Source organism: Galeopterus variegatus, unplaced genomic scaffold (genome assembly GCF_000696425.1).
Source record: "Galeopterus variegatus unplaced genomic scaffold, G_variegatus-3.0.2 Scaffold3, whole genome shotgun sequence".
In the NCBI taxonomy this organism is placed as follows: Eukaryota; Metazoa; Chordata; class Mammalia; order Dermoptera; family Cynocephalidae; genus Galeopterus; species Galeopterus variegatus.
Window position 1 is genome coordinate 1411329 of NW_007726114.1, and position 13465 is coordinate 1424793.

At 52.4% G+C, this 13465-nt stretch overlaps 2 protein-coding genes across 4 annotated transcripts in view; one reads left to right on the forward strand and one right to left on the reverse strand.

Annotated features, from left to right (window-relative positions):
* The window catches only part of LOC103588683 (fer-1-like protein 4), a 44205-nt gene extending 42965 nt beyond the window's left edge, over positions 1–1240 (forward strand). The window contains exons 43-45 of the mRNA XM_008570483.1: positions 335–615; positions 719–819; positions 923–1240. Of these exons, the coding sequence (XP_008568705.1) occupies positions 335–615; positions 719–819; positions 923–1109 (569 nt within the window). The 3' untranslated portion in view covers positions 1110–1240. The remainder of the gene's footprint in view (positions 1–334; positions 616–718; positions 820–922) is intronic.
* A 1660-nt stretch (positions 1241–2900) lies between these two features.
* Positions 2901–13465, reverse strand: part of ERGIC3 (ERGIC and golgi 3) — a 15432-nt gene continuing 4867 nt past the window's right edge. For 2 of the 3 annotated variants that reach the window (XM_008570727.1, XM_008570594.1), the window contains 10 exons: positions 12498–12591; positions 11319–11484; positions 11119–11176; positions 6194–6208; positions 5502–5533; positions 4445–4541; positions 4306–4370; positions 3454–3590; positions 3322–3377; positions 2901–3121 (listed from right to left, as the gene is read on the reverse strand). In XM_008570727.1, coding sequence (XP_008568949.1) covers positions 3042–3121; positions 3322–3377; positions 3454–3590; positions 4306–4370; positions 4445–4541; positions 5502–5533; positions 6194–6208; positions 11119–11176; positions 11319–11484; positions 12498–12591 — 800 coding nt within the window. In that variant the 3' untranslated portion in view covers positions 2901–3041. The remainder of the gene's footprint in view (positions 3122–3321; positions 3378–3453; positions 3591–4305; positions 4371–4444; positions 4542–5501; positions 5534–6193; positions 6209–11118; positions 11177–11318; positions 11485–12497; positions 12592–13465) is intronic. The other variant, XM_008570661.1, reaches the window with a different exon arrangement.

Below are 13465 nucleotides of genomic sequence, written 5' to 3' on the forward strand. Positions count from 1 at the left end.
CCCCGGCCCCAAAAAAACCCCCCCCCCCCCCCCCCCCCCCACCAAGTCCGTGACTCAGTTCTCTGGGTTGACCCTATCTCAAGTCACCCTGGACTCGACTCTGCGGCCTTTGGTCCTTACTTTGGCAATCAGATCCCAATCTTTGACCCTCTTCCACTGGGATCTGACAACCTGTTGACAATTGGGCTGTGGTCTGGGTAGTCCTTGCTGTGGCCTGATCATCACACCCCAACTCTCTATGCCCCTGCTTACAACCCTGCTATACCTGCCTCCTCACCCCTGGCCTAGTTAGACTTGGATCTCATGCCTAACCCAGTGAATTCTGGACTTGCAGGATCACTGGAGCTGCAGCTTCCGGACATGGTGCGGGGGGCCCGGGGCCCTGAGCTCTGTTCCGTGCGGCTGGCCCGCGATGGGGCTGGGCCAAGGTGCAATCTGTTCCGCTGCCGCCGCTTGCGAGGCTGGTGGCCTGTAGTGAAGCTGCGGGAGGCTGAGGATGTGGAGCGGGAGGCCCGGGAGGCTCAGGCTGGCAAGAAGAGACGGAAGAAGAGGAGGAAGGGCCGGCCAGAAGACCTGGAGTTCACGGACACTGGCGGCAATGTGTACATCCTTACGGTGGGTGCAGCCAGGCAGGGGACCAGGCTGAGAGGGGACCAGGCCTGAGCCTGCCTCAGAGCTGGGCCTCTGCTCGTAGCGATGCAGGAGTGTCTCTTCCTAGGGGAAGGTGGAGGCAGAGTTTGAGCTGCTCACTGTGGAGGAGGCCGAGAAGCGGCCAGTGGGGAAGGGGCGGAAGGAGCCAGAGCCCCTGGAGAAGCCCAAGTGAGTCAGGGGCACAGGAGGCCGAGGCCAGAGCCTGAGGAGGGAGGAGGGGGCAGCCAGCAGGGCTTCCTCATCATCCTGACACCGCCCTGTCCCCCAACAGCCGCCCCAAAACCTCCTTCAACTGGTTCGTGAACCCACTGAAGACCTTCGTCTTCTTCATCTGGCGCCGGTACTGGCGCATCCTGCTGCTGCTGCTGCTGCTGGCGCTGGTCACCGTCTTCCTCCTCCTTGTCTTCTACACCATCCCCGGCCAGATCAGCGAGGTCATCTTTCACCCTCTCCACTAAGCCTGACTCTACCTGACCTTGGACACTCTCCTCGTGGTGCCAACCCTTCCACTCCCACTCCTGGAAGTCCTTCCCCCACCCACGTGAACTATCTGAGTTCACAGCTTTCTTTGAATAAACCTTATCACATATCTACTGACACCTGAGCTCCTACAGCTGGCAGGGAACAGAGATGGTCTCAGGCAACCTCAGGTCCTGGGGATTTACTGGAAGAATGCACAGGAGGCAGGCGGCCCACATGCCCCGCCCTCCAAGCAGCCCCCCTGCTGCGCCTGCTGTGGCCAATGGCGGGGTCCCTCTCACCTAATCCTAAACACTTTACATACTCCATTAACTTGTTTACTCCTCACCAACCCTGAGGTAGGCATACTTGTCAGGATACTTTGGTTGCAAGTGATAGAAATCCCAGCCCAAACTGGCTTAAGCAAAAAGGTAATCTGTTGGCTTGCATAATTATAATTTGGAGTGTGGCTGGCTGGCCTCAAGTGCAACTTGTCACAGGGTTCAAACAATGTCACCAAAGCCAGTTGCCTCTGCCTCTTGGCTTAGAACTACCGTCCTTTGGGGAACGGGTCCTTCGCAGACAGGCTCTCCCCCAGGAACTGCTGGATCACTGCAGCAACTTCATGTCTTCCCATATTCATATCCAGAAGGAAAGAAAGCTTTCCTCCTCTAGACGGTGTCTGGCTTGCACAGTTACTGTGGCCAGGGACATGGGATATTTGGATTGAGGTCCTTCCCTGGAGCTCAGGATGGGAGACCAGCCCTCTTCCCAAACCACATAAGCTGAGAGGATGGACAGGGGGTTCCCAGAGGAAATTCAGGATACTGCTAACAAGAGAAATGGCTCCTGGGTGACCAAAAAAAAAAACCAAAAAAACAAAAACCTCCCTATGGTAGGTACCGTCATCCCTAATTTATAGGTGACACTGATGCCCATAAAAAGGGAGTAAATTACATGTGCAGGGTCATACAGCTCTTAGGTGATCACATCAGAACTGGATCTCAGGCCCAATTCCAGAGGTTTAGCCCTCATTTTCCTACTCTGCTTTCTGTCCCTCTCTCTGCAATCTTACATTGAAGCTCCCTGAGCAATGATATAACTGGCCAGTTGTTACTGTCCCTGGCTCCCTGGGCTGTGGAGTAGTGAAGTCTCTGGACTTTGGTTCTCTGCATGTGGAAACAGCTCAAATGGGAAACCTTGATTAAGTCCTGAGCCAGGAGTCTTGTGCTGGCTCTGTTCCAAGAATGGCCACCCCTACCTTCCCTCCTTGTTTTTCAATTATGCCTCCATCTAGGAGACTGCCAAGGACCAGGAAGGCCTCCTTTCTGCACCACGAGCCAGCATGGGGCTTGGCACAGAGAAAGGTAGTCGTGAGGATCAGGCAACTGCACCCAGGGTGGCAGGAGTGGCCCCAGCTTTAGCCGTCACCAAAAAGGTGGCAAGCCCCAACCCGTGCTCAGGGCCCTGTAATAGTAGCACTGGGGTCAGACACTCATGAGCCTGGGGGCCACGGTAGATCCAGGAAGTTCAGCCTGGAAAGGTCCATCTGAGCCTTGGGGCTGAATCCAGAAGGCTGAAGACTCAGCGGAGGAGGGGCTGAGGACAGGGTTGTGAGGTGGACATCAGTCTGGTTTGAATAAAGCCCTATCACCAGGGATGCCCATGGGGGTTTCCAGAGAGCATCCGGGCCCCGATCTGTCAGTGACGATTGCCTTCCATAAGCAGCTGTGATGAGGGGTTGTTCCCAAGCTCTGGCCGGACTCAAGAATCACACAGAAACCAGCAAGTCCTATCACAATCAATAGATTTATCAACTTGGAGCTGGTGGACTCTTTGAGGAGGTGGGGTGTGGGGGTGGAGGAGGCTGGGGGATATAACCAGGCCCAAGAGCAACAGGAGAAAGGGAGCAAGCGAGGGGAGGAAAGTAACTACGTTGTCTTCCCTAGATCAATTTTCTTCTGGATGGCTCGTGCTGAATGGTAGATGAGCGAATCGATGAGTCCAGCCACTGAGAGAGAGACAAGGGCTGGTACTGGCCCAGCTGGGCCCTTGGCTTTACCTCGAAGGCCTTGATCACCTAACTGGCCAGGCCAATCTCTCTTCTTGGCCCTCCAGGTGCCCTTTCTCCTCCAACCAAAACCTGGGGTGCCCAAGCTTTACCCTCCCCATTGTGCACCATCCCCAAGCAGACGCCCTGGGGCTTCTTACCAGTGAACATGCCCCCAATGATGGCACACACGCCAGTCAGGAAGTGGGTGAAGGACCTGACAGAGGAAGCGGGGGGCTCAGCCAGCACCATACCTCGATAGGCCCTGGCCTGGGCCCGCCCCCTCCCCTCACCTGCGCTTCTCTGTCAGCTTCACCATCATGGGCGAGAGCTCGTACAGCACGAAGACTCCGGGAAGCCCCTGGTCACCCAACAGCCCATTGGCAACCTTCTCATGTCTGGTCACAGAGAACTGATTTGTCCTCAGCACCTGTGGTGGGAGGGGAGCCTGGGCCAGGGCCAGGCCTGCAACCTGGCTCCCAATCCCCTCAGTGCCGCCCCCACTCTGCCCCTGGTCTTGCTGTGCCTTGACTGTGTGGAGGCAGAGAATGAGACACCATGTTGGTAACTAACAATGTGAGTCCTGGGACAACCAAGACCTCACTCCCAGTCTAGCCATTCCGACTTCCCCTATGGTCACCAGTTCTTTATGGTTTTCCCATCCCAGCCACATTTGGTGGATGCTCTTGGGGTTCGGGGATGAGCAGTTCTCCAGGGCTGCACCATCAAGGCTGGGACTGACTTCCTCTGCCCTGCAGTCCCTCGATTTCTACCATCTGGCTGAGGTGCTGCTCCACAGGCCACAGCAGAAATGGGACCAGCGGCCCAGGAAGGCTTGGCCAGCTAAACCCCAGCCGAGGGCAGACCACAGGGAGACAGTGAGGCAGGCAGACAGACAGTGGCACCAGAGGAACAAATGGAGGCAGTCTGGATAGTAAAAAGAACCAGTGCTTTGGAATCTGCCAGCCCCGGCCTGAACTCTGCCTGTGAGGGCAAATCACTTCCCTTCTGTGAAGCCCAGTTTTTCAGCCATCACATGGGGATAAGGGCAGCACTCACTTCCCAGGTTGAAGGAACTACACGAAGGAGCTCACGTGCTTGGTACCCAGCGGGAGACTCCAACACCTGAGCTCCCCCAGACTCACCTCCCCGTCCACCTTCATGTACACTGTGGGGACTACCTTCACGAAGTACTGGAACATCATGGAGGCTGAAAGAGAAAAGAGCACTGGGCATGGATGCCAGTGGGGCTTTGGGAGCCAGGGCTACCTTCCAGGCTGGTACCTTGGGGTGCAGTGACGTTGGTGCTGTCCAGGGGGTTCACAATGCCTGGGTAGTCCTCCCCGAATGACAGGTGCTGGATGTAGTGGGTCATATTGATCTGCAAGCAACATCAACACCTAAGTCCCCAACAGTCCCCAGCCCATGCAAAGCTGTGTGTTACAATAGCAGACAGGGATGGCTGGGTCCATCTGCAGAGGTGGGGGAGGGAGGCGGGCACTGTCTGGGAAGAGCTGTGGCCCTAAGGGGAGAACCTACCCATGACAGGTGTCCCCCATTCCCCACCTAGGAACTCTTCCTTCTCACAGTTCACAGGCTCCTGGACCTCCAGTTTGTTAAGGGACTGGCTTCATTCACATGTTAGGCACGCTCAGACAGGCACTGACTCTGTGTGGAAGGCGCTACCTTTGCCTAGAGGCCTCAAACCATGGAGGCCTAGGATGGGGGCTGCAGATCTCCTGGCTACACTCCCTTCTTGCTTCAATCTATATCACACTTAGCCACTAGAGGGACCTTTTTTTTTTGTGGCTGGCTGGTATGGGGATCGAAACCCTTGACCTTGGTGTTATAACACCACGCTCTGGACAACTGAGCTAACTGGCCAGCAACAGAGGGACCTTTTAAAAATGCAAATCTGATTGCGTCATGAACCTGCTTAAAGTGGGCCAACAGCTTCCCACTGTTCTTAGGAGAAAGACCAGACTCCTTAATGGGGCCCCCAAGTCCCATGTGGTCTGGTCCCTGCCTACTTCTCCAGCCTTACCCACCCACACCTGCCCTGCAGTTCCTTAGAAGTGCCACATCCCTCCCAACCTTGCCCAAGGTTCCCTCTGTCTGGGATGCTCCTGGGCAACCCCATCCCTGCCCCTGCTCAGACCTCCATTCACAAGTCACCCTCACTTACTCCACCCTCGGCTGGATCCCCTGTCAGAACACGGTCTAGTCTGCTCTATGTGCTCCCCCATCTCAAGATGTCCCTACAGAGAAACGAAGGCAGCAACCCAGGCTTCCCAAACCCGCCCTCCATGGATGCGCTCCATGGATTCCACCTGGTACATACGTTGTCAAGGCCGAAGCTCTGCAAGTCATGGACTAGGAGAGAAGAGAGAGGTGTCATCAGGGAGAGCAGCCCGACCCCCGACTCCCTCAGAGTCCTCGCCTGCCCTCCTCCCTCTGGAGGGTGTCCCCTGGCTCTTCTTTGACCCCTCATTCACTCTCCAGCCTGACACCTGCTGGTCCTGCTTAAGGACAGCCGGAAGGACCTGCCTTGGCCTTTGTGAGAGCCCCTGCCCTCCTCCGGGGTCATAACATCAGGACTCTATCTCTTCCCTGATATACACATGGAGCTCCAGGCCTTCCCTCTTGCCAAGGCCCTGCCTGCATCTCAGGACTTTGGTCTCTCATTAACTACAGCTGATGGCAAATCACTGAACTGCCAAGTGAGGCAGGCCCTGAGAATGCTGTCCGAGCTCTTTCCCTGACTCTCTTGTCCCACCCTCAAAGCTCCCCTAAGGAAACCCCGTGGGCACCCTGTACAACTGTACCAGAACAAGTTCTTCCTGCCCTCTGACCACAAGCCCTCCTGCTGCAAGAAATCCTACCTCAAGGAAAGGTCCCAGTGCTTTTACGGTCACCCAGTGGCCAGGCCGGAGAAGGCCCCAATCCCAAACCCATCAAAACCTCCCCCATCCTGGGAGGACAGGCTGCCCCAGAAGTGGGGGCCTGGCCTCCCTGGGAGGCAGGGCCACTTACTCTCCACAGCATGTACTGCAGCATGGGGGAGGGGAGGAGAGAGAAGGGAGGAAGAGAACAAAGATTTAGAGCTTCACAATGAGAACTATGGAGCAAGATACGTGTTGGGAGGGAGGACTGGAATATTCCTGTCTGAGCAACAGGGTCTGGCTCCAGCTAACAAGCCACCTCCCAGTCCCCATCTTGAAGAAGCTTTTTCGTGGGCCAGAGAAGAGTGGAAGGGGACTTCGGGACAGAGGTATGGTGACCTAGGAAGAACAAAAGACCTAGAGCCAAAGAGCCACTTTCCTAGCTGTGTGACTTTGGGCAAATCACTTGCCCTTTCTGGGCCTCAATGTTCTCCTCTGCAAAGGACTGTCCTGAGGACCAGGTAGAATATCTAAAATGGGAAAATACTTGGTAAACTTTACAATATAAAAGATTATGTCCCCCTGCCCCCCCCCCAATCAAGGATGTCAGAAATTGGCTCCCATGCCTCAAATCAGCCAGATCTCTGGCATTAGGTAACTGCAGCTTTGGGTTTGCACATCATACTAGGTACAGAGCACCCATGCCCTGGGATCCACGACTCTGACGACAGCCTTAGGCAGAGAAGCAGAGATGTCGCTGCTACCACACGGGCACTACATCCTACTGAGTGCCTGCAAGGCCTTGTGCCAACAGCTTGACATGGATCATCTTCCTACAATCCCAGTGAGACCACCCTTCCCCCAGCCTCCTCCATATTCAAGAGGGGGCTCCAGAGCTCTGCAGAGTCCTCCAGACCCCACCCTCCTGCCCCTCCCAACACAGTCTCACCCCCACAGACTGCCTGAAAGGCCAGCAGGGCATCTCCATCTGACTCTACTCCTGCTACCTCAGTCACCCTGCACAGCTCAAGGCTGCCAGGCCATCTCTCCCACCCTGGACTCTGATCACCATGTAGCTCTGTCCATCCCCAATGCCATCCCAACTCCCATCCCTCCCAAACCCTTCCACGGGCCCTCTGTTCCTCAGTCATCAGCAAACCTCCATCTTCAATCTCTACACATTCCTTTCTCCCTCTTGCTTCAACCACAGCCCAGCTCTCCCTTCAAGGCATGTCTCCCTTGCATACTTTCAATCAGTGACTATTTTCTCTTCCACACCCATCCCCCTCCTTGGCCTAAAGGGAGGTCCTTCTTGCTCCTTACTGCCACTTCCAGATTGTTGTCCCTTGATCTGCCCTAAAAATCCCCAGCTTTGAAGATCATGGCAAGCCAATCTCCTTGTCTTAGTCACCTAGATAGCTGCATAAACCCCTCCAGGACAATGCTCTCCCCACCATTTCTCAATGGTTTTAGCAACTGCCTGTGACTTGCTCCCATCCTACCCGTCACAGTTCCTGGTGATTTCCACATCCACGCAGATAATCCTACCAATATCCTGCCCTCCCAGTTCCTAGACATCCCCTCCTTCCTGATTCCTCCTCCTTCCTGAGCCACCCGCTCTGATGGTCGTTCTCTAAACTTTGCCATAACAGTAACTCCACCCCCTCCGTAAGTTCCATTTCAAGCATCCCATGCTCCAACCACCAGATTCCTAATTTTCTTCAGCTCATTCCCTCCAGTACCCCCACAAATCCAAAAATTCTTTGACACTACACCAAGGACCTGCAGCCCATGGCTCCTCCCACCTCGTCACTGGCTTCATTCCCACCGCACATGCTCTCCTTCCTCCTTTACCAGCTCATATCCTGTGGGTCCTGTATCAGGATCACGTCTTTACATATTCCTTTGACTCCCTGGCCATTGCAGGCATACCTGGCACCACCAGACCCGAGGTGATTCCAATGCTCTGTCTACTCGAAGCCCACCCCCATACTGCTGGGAAAACCAGACAACCATACTGACTGGTCTCACTTTCCATTCACGGTCACCAACTCCAAGCAGGCCCTCTGTGTGGCCTGGCAATCCTGTTCAATTTCCCCAGTCCATGCTCTCTCCCACACAACATGACCAGTTGCACCTTTTCCTCTCTCTCAAATCTCCAGCACCTTCTTCCCTCTCTCCTCATTCTCAGCTGATGACCTTGTCTCCTATGTGACGGAGAAAACAAACACTCAGAAGAGCCTGTCCACGTGCTTCCACCACCACAGCTTCCAACCTACGTGTACCTACAGGGCCTGCCTTTCCTCCTACTGCTAAGCTTGTCCTTTCCACATGTCTAAGGAGCTAGACTCTATCTTCTCTCTCCTTCTCCAGGACTTCACTAAAATAAGCATCCCTCTCATCTCTGGAGCATCACTGTTTCTCTATAGTAGGTAATTTCTTTTTTTTTTTTTTTTGTCTTTTGTCTTTTTCCGTGTCCGGCAACGGATCGCAACCCTCAGTGTTGTCCCCGTACCGGACCGGGGACCAGCAACGGGATCGCAACCCTCGGGGTCGCTCCCGCGCCTCGCTCAGCCAGTGAGCGGGAACCGGTCCGTATGTGGGATCCGAACCCTCGGGCGGGAGCACCGCCGCGCTTCCCAAGCAGCGCACTTATCCAGTGCGCCACCGGGCCGGCCCTATAGTAGGTAATTTCTGACAGCATATTAACATTCTGCTATATCACCCACCTTAAAAAACCCTCCCTTGACTCCACAGCCCTCCAGCGACAACCCTCGTTCTTTCCTCCCTTTAGAGCAAGCTCCACAGGAGAGTTGCCTATACTCACTGGACAACTCCTCTCCCAGTCCCTCCTGAATCCACTCTGTCGTGGTTCCTATCACTCCATGCAAATGTCCCTGTCAAGGCCAAAACGGCTGCCGTGTTCTACGGCAGTTCTTACTCAATGTCCAGAAGCGTCTGCTATGGTTTTTGGCTTGCAGGATGCCACTCTCTTGGCTCACACTCCTACCTCACCAGTTTCTAACCAGTCTCACCTTCTGGTTCCTCCTGATGGCCTTGGCCGCTAATGTAGAAGGCCTGGTGCTCAGCCCTTTAAACTCCCCTATTCTCCATCTACTCTCACCTCCAGGGTGATTTCATCCAGTCCTGTGGCTTTAAATATGCTGATGACTCCAATGACTGTATCTCCAGGCCAGCCCTCTCCCTGAAGTCCAGGTTGAATAGCCGACTGTTTAGCTGACATCCTGGGTGTCTAAATGGACACCCAATCCTACTGGCCTGAATGTCAGAAGCTGAATACCTGCTTTATGCCCCCACCTCCAAACATCTAAAGCTGGCCCTCTGAGTCTTCCTCTTTTTACTAGTGGCAACTGCATCCTTCTCACTACTCAGCTATGAAACTTTGGAGTCATCCTTGACTCCTCTTTCTCTCGCTTACCCCTCACTTCCATCAGCAACTCCTCTCAGCTCTACCTCCAAAATATATCCAGAACCCAATCACTTCTCACTGCCTCCACTGTCACTCTAGTCCAAGCCCCACCATCTTTTGCCTGGATTGATCACCGAGGTAGCCTCCCAACTGGCCTCTCTGATTCTATCCTTCTCACCTATGGTGTTTTCCACAGAGTAGTCAGAGTGCCGCTTACCTTTTAAAAGTTAAGTCAGAACATGTACCACTTCTTCAAAGCCCTGCAATAGCTTCCTGTCTCATGCAGAGTGGAAATCCAAGTCCCTACAGTGCCCTTCCAGGCCCTACGTGACATGGCCTGTTACCTCACCTCATTTCTAACCACACTCCTCTGCTCCAGCCACCCTAACTTTCTTACTGTACCTTGACCCTGCCAAGTACATTCTTGCCTTAGGGATTTCCATTTACTGTTCCGGGGGCAAGTGTTCCTTCCCCCAAGACATCCACATGGCTGGCTCCTTCATTCTCATGTCTTTGTCAAATATCACCTCATCAGAGTCTTTCCCTGCCCCCCCCCATTTAAAATAACGTGCACACACAGTCCCACTCTAGCCTCTCACCTCCATCATCTCTATCCTGCCTTGTTTTGCTCCATATTACTTAATAGTATCTGATATACCATATATTTTACATACTTGTTTATTGTCTGTTTTTTTACTAGATGTTCTGAGAGCAGGAACCTTGTTCACTGGTGATCCCTAGCACCTAGACTAGCACCTGGCACACAGTAGGTGATTACTAAATATCTAGTGAATGCGTGAATGACTAAATGAGTGAGACTAAATCTCATTTATTCATCCCAACAACCATGCAAGGCAGGCATTAGTACCATCACCTCCATTTTACAGAAGAAAAAACTGAGTAGGGCTCAATACTTCCCAAGTGTGACATAGCTTGAGTGGCAGAACCTGTGTTCCAACCCAGCTCTGCTTCCGCCAGGGCTCACACACAGGTCATTTGACATTGGGAGCTACCTTTTTTTTTTTTTTAAAAGATGACCGGTAAGGAGATCTCAACCCTTGGCTTGGTGTTGTCAACACCACGCTCAGCTAGTGAGCCAACTGGCCATCCCTATATAGGATCCGAACCCGTGGCCTGGGTGTTATCAGCACCGCACTCTCCCGAGTGAGCCATGGGCTGGCCCCGGGAGCTACCATTTAAACAAGTATAATTTTTAACCCGCCCAAACACCTGTGAGGTAAGTACTTTTATCACCATCTTATAAAGTAGGAAAATGAAGCTCAAAAAGAAATGTTCTCAAAGTTACATAGCCAGTTAGGTCTGAAACTGATATGTGAACCCAGCAGTCTGGCTCCTCAGCCTGTGCTCTTAAGCACTGTGCCACGCTGCTGCCCTGGGATGAAGGCCTGGGCCAAAGACAAAAGAACATCAGGCAGGTGAAGGGCACTCAAACTCACCAAGAAAGTGTCAGCATCTAAACCTCCCCAGATGACATAGGGTCACTCACCATGTACATGGGACTGCTGGAAGCTCTTCCCAGGAGCAAAGTGGAAGTTTCCAGCCACCTGTGGACAGGTGAAGGGCACTCAAACTCACCAAGAAAGTGTCAGCATCTAAACCTCCCCAGATGACATAGGGTCACTCACCGTGTACATGGGACTGCTGGAAGCTCTTCCCAGGAGCAAAGTGGAAGTTTCCAGCCACCTGTGGGGGATATTTCCTCTCATTCTTCAGGTGTGTCCTCCCTTTACCTCCTGTGGGCCCAAGTGGGCCCTGGTTCATGGTGGAGCTCTCCCAGCCCTGCTGATCCCAGCTGGCTCTACTTTGCCTCGATCCCTCCTTGTACCTTGTTGACTTCCAAGAAACCGTACACCTGGCAGCCCTCATTCTTCTGCTCCTGCATCTTCTGGCTGAAGCCCTCTCGACGGCACTGCTCAATAGTGTCTGGGTTCTTGAAGGCCCAGCCTCGGCGGCGATATGCCTCCCGCACATCTTCACAGGAGTTACAGCATCTGTAGGGGAGGGGTTAAGGGATCAGTGTCAAAGAGGCACAAGACCAGTGCTGGCCCCTTGGGAAACAAAGCCTGAGCAGCTCTTCCTGCTAATGAAGCCTCTGCCAGCCTCATTCCTGACCACCAAATGATCTCTAAATATGTGTCCTCAGTGGCGGCAAGACTGTTAAAAACACATATTCCCATTCTGTTTGGTGTGATGAAAAGTTTTGGAACAGACAATGGTGATGGCTGCACAACCTTGTGAATGTACTTAATGCCACTGTGTTGTACACTTAAAAATGGTCTAAAATAGTAAATATTGTGTTATATATAATTTCCAATAAAAAATGGGTAAAATGGCAAATTTTATGTCACATATATTTCACCACAATAAAAGAATTTTGTAGTACATATTCCCAAGCCCCACCCCAGTGTCAGGACCTGGGAAACACAACAGCAGTTATCATGTATTGGGGGCTTAATAATCTGGGCTGGACCTTCCATCTCGGTGCTTTACATACAATATTAATTAATTAATTCATTCATTCATTTATTGGAGGGTGGCCAGTTAGAGGAACAAAACCCTTGACCTTGATGTTACAAGGCTGCGTTCTAACCAACCAAGCTAACTGGCTAGCCCACAATATACATTTAATCCTTATGTGACTTTTACAAGGAAGTGTAATTATTATCCCTTTTCACATAGAGGGGTCACATGGCTTGACTCAAGGACACAGGGCTGGAACCCAGGCAGCTGGAATCCAGAGACCTTCTCTGAACCATTTCTCTAGGCTGAAGAGCAGGGACCACCTCAGCCTCGTCCCTAGGTCTGCAGCTCCCAGAGCATCCCTAGATCTGGTCACAGAGCCTCAGTCACTTACACCAGGATCAGCGACCAAGGCTCACCCCCGCCCCCCTCTAAATGCTTGGTATGACCTCCCCACCTGCCATAGTCTGGCCAAGGCTGAGGCTGGCTGACAGATGGTGCCTGATGGGAACCCTGCTCTGCCCACCCTCAGGGTCCAGCTCACTTGATGTCTTCCGACTCAGCACCATAGCAGCTCTCACAGCGATCAGGGTCCAGGGAGGCAGGGTCAAACACCGTCACCTCGATTTTCCCGAGCTCTAAGAGGAGGGCAGAGGCATCAGCTGGGGGAAGATGCAGTGAAATTGGTAGCCTCAGCCCCTGCACAGGCCAGCAGCTTGGGAATAATAAAAGGTATATGAAGCTAATACAAAGGTACTTCAAAAAGGTTGTGGAAAAATGGAATAAGAAGATAACACAAATCTTTCCATGAACTTTTTGAACAACCCCCATATTTATTTAATGCATATTATGGGTCAGGCACTAAGCACTTCTACACATGTATTAATTCTTTTAGTAAGAGTAAGCAAACGATGACAGTAAATAATAAATGTTAGCTGTGAAAAGGTCAATATACTTTACATACATCATCTCATTTCATCCCCACAGTAACTCTATGAAGGTGGAGGTTATTATCCCTATTTTACTGAGAAGATGCTGAGGCTCACAGATGAGAAGTGACTTTACCCAGTACAACCTAGTATGGCAGATTACAGTTCTAACTCCAAAGTGTATGTCCTTACCCACTTTGCCATGGGGCTTCTCCTCAGACTTCTCTCTTTGCACCTGGCTCCCTGCCTCTCTCTAGCCACCCCGTCATAACTGGTGATTTCAAGAATCAACACCTTGATGTCCTGTCCTCCAATAATCCTTTTGTCATCGCATCTTAGCCACCCATTCCAGGCTCATACCTAGACCTTGTCATTACCAATAACTGCAAACCTTCCAAAATTCAATTTCAAGTATCCAAGTGTTCAAGTATCTGAGTGTTCAACTACTTACCCTTACTTTCCCAGTTCACTATCTCTGGTACCCGGAATCCAATTCTTTGACATCATTTTTTTTTTGTCTTTTGTCTTTTTCCGTGTCCAGCAACGGATCGCAACCATCAGTGTTGCCCCCGTACCGGACCGG